Genomic DNA, 5,197 nt, shown 5'->3' on the forward strand with positions numbered 1-5,197 from the left:
TGCAATGCTCATAGCCATATTGTTTTTAACAATAAACAAATTGATGGAGCAAGTGAGAGATTTGCAAGTGTATGTGTCACACATGTTGGTGTAAGATGTATTATTTGACAATGGAAGAATGATTTATCTCAATTAATGAGACTATTAGCCTTTTAGCCCTAGTAGCATGGGATTCCAAAACATCCCTTCCCCCTTGATCTCCAAAACATCCCTTCCCCTTTGGATCAAGCAACACAAGTGGTGGAAAAAGCGTGCCAGTTTGGTAGTGCCATAGTGATCGAACTCACTCATGCCAGGAACTCAACCTACTCATGATCAACTCAACCTACTCATGATCCACTACGACCACAACCCCATTTGCAAAAACTCTATAGTGTTTTGGTTATAGAGACAAATGCAAACTAGCGTAAGTCTCATAAGAAAATGAGGTCAGCGTGGGGCTCGTAGGCTTACCTTAGACAAAACCGGACACACACAAAGAAAATGGCGGGAAACCGGTGATCCTGATGCCCGCCATCGCCATCCCGCGAGTCTGAGTCGCCTTCTCTCTCTCTCTCTCTCTCTCTCTCTCTCTCTCTCTCTGTCTCTCTCTCTCTCTCTCTCTCTCTCTGTGTCTGTGTCTGTAGGTGCGATCCATCCGATCCTGTCGCTTCCATGGGGCCGCCACAGCAGCAGCAGCAGCAGCTGATGCGCAAAGCACAGCAGAAATTCCGACTCCGGGGCGTCACCCTTACCCTCGACGCCCTCAAGGCCCTCACTTCTTCCCTCCACCAAATCGCGGCAGCCTCCGATGATGACGACGCCTTAGAGCAGATCGCCCTGGAGCTCGATAAGTTGCCGCGTACTTAACAATCTCTCTCTCTCTCTCTCTCTCTCTCTCTTTGTGTCTCCTCTCAGAGTTCTCTCTCTCTCTTTGTGTCTCCTCTCAGAGTTTCAAAGCTTAATTTCTCTCCCTCGTGCTGAAATTTGCTGCATCGGTACAAGTATGTGTGTATCATGTCCTCACTCGGCCTTCGTTTTTGTTGCCCAGTCAAGAGCACTGTCTTGAACAGGGATGCCATACAAGAGGTCCTTGCCTCGCTCGCAGGAAGCCCTTGCCACACTCATCAGCATGCATTGAAGATCATTGATGCTTTCGACATCCCCAGACTGCGCTACGACCCTATCCGCAAGCTTTTCTATCGGTAAGTCATTTCTTTCTGGAAGTAGAGAGCTGAGTGCTCTTTTGCTACTAGTTAATTCTCTTGCATCACCGTAGTCTGTGTGCAGGAAACCTAATTGCAATCCTCCAGCAGGTGTCCAGGGAATCTGCCAATCCATGGGGATGCTCAGTCAAAAGCGCTACTGTATCGTGATCGTCTCCAGGTTCTTCAGCAGAGGCTTGTTCGGGATAAACACTTTGCGAAGCCCGCCTTCAATTTTGAGGGCACAAAATCGGGAAGCTGTGAGGTTAAAATTTGTCTATTCATGAACATGTTGGCGTGTATGTTCAATTGCCCTTGGATCTGAAATTCATCTGATGTTCTCGCTTCTGCTACAATGCAGATGACTCAATTGCAATCCTTGATAGGATGTACTGGAAGAAGATGGGTCATGGGTGTAATTTCACAGTTGGAGGATGGGAGGTTTTTCTTGGAAGATCTTACTGCTTCTATTCCCATTGATTTGTCACAAGCAATATCCTTCAGCTGGTCATTCCTTTATTGTCTGAAGGCTGTTGCTGCTCTACCTTTTGCTGTCCTTTTACTAGATTTTGCTCCTCAGTGAGTCATCATCACGTCTTTTTTGTGTTCGGTAGTAGTCATACAGAAGCTGTCATACATGGTTGCCTTAATGTGATCCCATACAAGATAACCACAGGTCTTTTTGTTGAAAACACTATCATTGTTGCGGAAGGAGAGCTACAGCCAAATGGTACCTTTCAGGTCAGGAGAAATTTCAAGTCTATTCTTGACAAGAATTGGCCCTTCAAGCTAGTGAGAATTTGTTGATAAGCTACATCATCTTTTCTTCATTCTTATTTTCTCTATCAGGTGCACACCTGTGGTTTTCCTCCAATGGAAAGTAGGAACGTTTCACTCTCTGTCACAGCAGGCTTGGATTTTTTTGGAGGTGGTATTGTGACAGCTGAGGAGCTTGTATCCTTCTTTATGAACTGTAAGGCAGTGTTTGATGCAGAAAAGTGGCAATAGCTGCTAGTGTTTTAATATCAATTTTTACCTGCAACAATAGCCCCTTGACTTGAATATAGGTTCGACTGGAGCGTATGGAGAAGAAAGCTGTGAATGACATGTTTGTGATTCTATCTGATGTGTGGCTTGATCATGCTGAGGTCTGCTGACTAGATTAGTGAATACATTCAAGTAGAAATTTTAAGTGAATGTTGCTAGCTTCCCAATGCTGTATGCAATGGAGAATTAACTGGGAACTTTCTCGTGCTGTTTTGTGAATTGGATGCTTCTGTTGGAGCAGACCTTTGACAAGCTCACAACCATATTTGATGGCTATGAGACAGTGGATGTGGTTCCCTCTCTCTTCATTCTGATGGGGAATTTTTGCTCTCATCCTTGCAATCTGGCTTTTCATGACTTCAACAGTCTTCGGTAAGGTGAATAAGAGCATTTGCATCTTGGATATAAATGTTTTTTTCTGCAAACTTTTCACCGTGACATTTATATATGATGTAGCATGCAATTTGATAAGCTGGGGACGATGATTGCTTCCCATCCCCGAATCAAGGAGCAAAGCAAATTCCTTTTCATTCCTGGTCCTGAGGACATGGGTAATCTCCCTTTGACATCAACTCACTCCGACACTGCTGATACTGGGGTAAACCCCTTCTTTGTTTTTCGGCAGTCATTTGACTTATTTTGCCCACATGTATGAAGGTCCTGCAAATGTCTTGCCTAGGCCTGCTCTTCCTAAATACTACTCCAAAGAAGTGGTGAAGCACCTCCCAAGTGCAGTTTTTTCCTCTAATCCTTGCAGGTAACTAATTTTTTAGTTGCTCACTTAAGTTTGACTGCTGATAGAAGCCATTAACAAAAATTTGGTGGTCGAACTTTCCAGAATAAGGTTTTATACACAGGAGATAGTACTCCTTCGCCAAGATTTGCTCTATAAGATGCGTTGCTTATGTCTGCTGCCACCATCTGAAGAGGAAACTAGTGACCCTTTTGAACATGTATGTTTTTCTTTGCTGTAAGCATCTTGGAAAGTTGATATTACATTATCTAGTTTTGGCAACAAATCTAACTTGGTAGTGGTCTTTGGCCTACCATCAGCTCGTGGCTACAGTTGCCCATCAAAGTCATTTGTGTCCATTGCCTTTGACAACACAGCCGATCAGCTGGAATCACGATCATGCTCTTCGTTTGTACCCAACACCACACACAGTAAGTTGGCTTTCTGTTCAGCCATTGGCAAACCTACTTATCAATAGACTGTTTAAACATTACTTGTCAATAGCCTTTGGAAAGATGGATTATCGAGTTTTCATTCACTTGACTGGATGGCTAGGAATGGCTACCAGTCGTCAGATATTTTACTGCATGTGATTGTAGTGCCACATCAGTTGCTCACTGCCTTTTCTCCCTGGATTACTGGTAGAATTTAATGTATGGTTTATGTCGCATGAATATTACAATCTTCATTTGTAGAATGTAGACCATTGCTTAGTAGGCTCTCAGTTAAATGTCAAATTTTGTTCACAACTTCAATGTTCAAAACCTATGCTCTTCTAACTTGTTTTCTTTGTAACAGGTGGTGCTAGCAGATTGTGCAGAACAAAAGGTTTTCAAATACACTGGACTAACGTGCATTAACCCTGGTTCATTTGCCAATGACAGCACTTTCATAGCCTATCGCCCTTCCACATGTGAAGCAGAGCTTTCAGCCATATGATCAGGGTCAAGGCATAGAGTCTAATGCGGTGAAATTCTTTTTGCTGACACCGAATACATCTAGACATTCATACCGCATTTCGCTGCCGCCAGCTCGTGAATGTTCACAGTGCAATGCAGCATGCATGCATAACTGGTGCATTTTGTGCTTGTATGTCTGTGAAGACTGAGCTGATCAGCCTCCATTGTAAGATGCTCACATTACACTCCAAATCATCATAGTGTAATATATCTGGTGGTTGTATGCTTGACCTTTGTCATAAAGTTATCTGGGGGAAAACGGCCAGGATGTATATATAATGTGTGGATTATGCGAGGCTGAAAGACTGGCTAGTTAGCTGCATAGTCAGTACCTACTGCCCTTCATGAATCCCCAAATGAAAAATGGAATGTAGTGTCAATCTGATAAACTTTAACATGCCCTTTTGAATGTATCAATCATAATGTCTTTTGATGGCGTAAGATGAATGCATATGTAAGTACCTCTGGCAGCAAGTAGCAACACAAAACTGTCAGAAAACTCTGGAACTACTTTCCATTTGACCCCGGTGTGGTAGTGCAGAGACCCACGCTTGCATGAATGACATGTATGCTGGTGATGCTTACCATGCAGGTTATTCATTTGATCCCGGGGGTTGAAAGAAAGCTCTATCTACATCAGCACTCCCCTGGTGCAGTCCCCTCACCTTGAGGCGGCAAGCTTGGCTGAAGACGACTCGATTTGGGCCTGTTTTGTAGTAGACAGCCATCTATTTTCAAACAGTTTTGGGCTTGCATTAATTGCACCCACGCATGACCTACCTGGGCTGAAAGTACATGGTGGATGAATTTTTCAATCTACAAGGAAACATGACCTTGAAAGCCTATTATTCCAAGTTCATAGACCTTATAAAGTACATACTCAAGATGTCTTTGGATAAAAAATTTGCAAGGTTTTGTCAAGGATTAAAGTTTGAATGACTATCTTGACAAATCCATGAGACCAATTGACTTGAAAGATTCTCTTATTTGAGCTAAGGTTTTGATAGAGTATGAAGGGTCTTAAGTTATCCTCGACTATAGCATATATACATAATGTAAAAGCAAGCTATTTTTTACATTAGCACTAGTCAATCCACCAACAAGTACTGAGTTACTCATTGTAGTCCTAAATATTCAACTTTCAAGTAAGGTCACAAGTAAAAACATGACCTTGACTAAATCTTCATAAGCTAGCTTTTGAGCAAACAATTGACTAAAGATCATGATGGTTAGAGATGGATATCCTCTCTTCCATGTGAAGATCAATGAGTTTT

The 5,197-nt window shown here is 42.7% G+C and overlaps 1 protein-coding gene across 1 annotated transcript; it reads left to right on the forward strand.

Annotated features, from left to right (window-relative positions):
• The first annotated feature begins 465 nt into the window (after positions 1–465).
• On the forward strand, positions 466–4,743 carry LOC148008371 (DNA polymerase epsilon subunit B-like). Its single transcript, XM_087674272.1, has 13 exons — positions 466–841; positions 1,031–1,184; positions 1,296–1,449; positions 1,546–1,677; positions 1,848–1,925; positions 2,034–2,138; positions 2,252–2,332; positions 2,473–2,603; positions 2,688–2,782; positions 2,889–2,988; positions 3,070–3,184; positions 3,285–3,395; positions 3,763–4,743. Exons 1-13 carry the CDS (start codon positions 655–657, stop codon positions 3,901–3,903), a joined length of 1,584 nt encoding a protein of 527 aa, XP_087530398.1. The 5' UTR covers positions 466–654; the 3' UTR covers positions 3,904–4,743.
• Positions 4,744–5,197: the final 454 nt, after the last annotated feature.

Source organism: Lygodium microphyllum, unplaced genomic scaffold (genome assembly GCF_053477565.2).
Source record: "Lygodium microphyllum isolate KBCC unplaced genomic scaffold, Lygodium_microphyllum_v1.1.10 scaffold_158, whole genome shotgun sequence".
In the NCBI taxonomy this organism is placed as follows: domain Eukaryota; kingdom Viridiplantae; phylum Streptophyta; class Polypodiopsida; order Schizaeales; family Lygodiaceae; genus Lygodium; species Lygodium microphyllum.

Bases quoted from the DNA above. Each gene is read 5' to 3' on its own strand.
- LOC148008371 (XM_087674272.1), top strand. From the start codon at position 655: ATGGGGCCGCCACAGCAGCAGCAGCAGCAGCTGATGCGCAAAGCACAG. The intron at 1,450-1,545 runs GTTAAAATTTGT...GCTACAATGCAG, and splicing joins CAAAATCGGGAAGCTGTGAG to ATGACTCAATTGCAATCCTT. The intron at 2,783-2,888 runs GTAATCTCCCTT...ACATGTATGAAG, and splicing joins TCCTGGTCCTGAGGACATGG to GTCCTGCAAATGTCTTGCCT.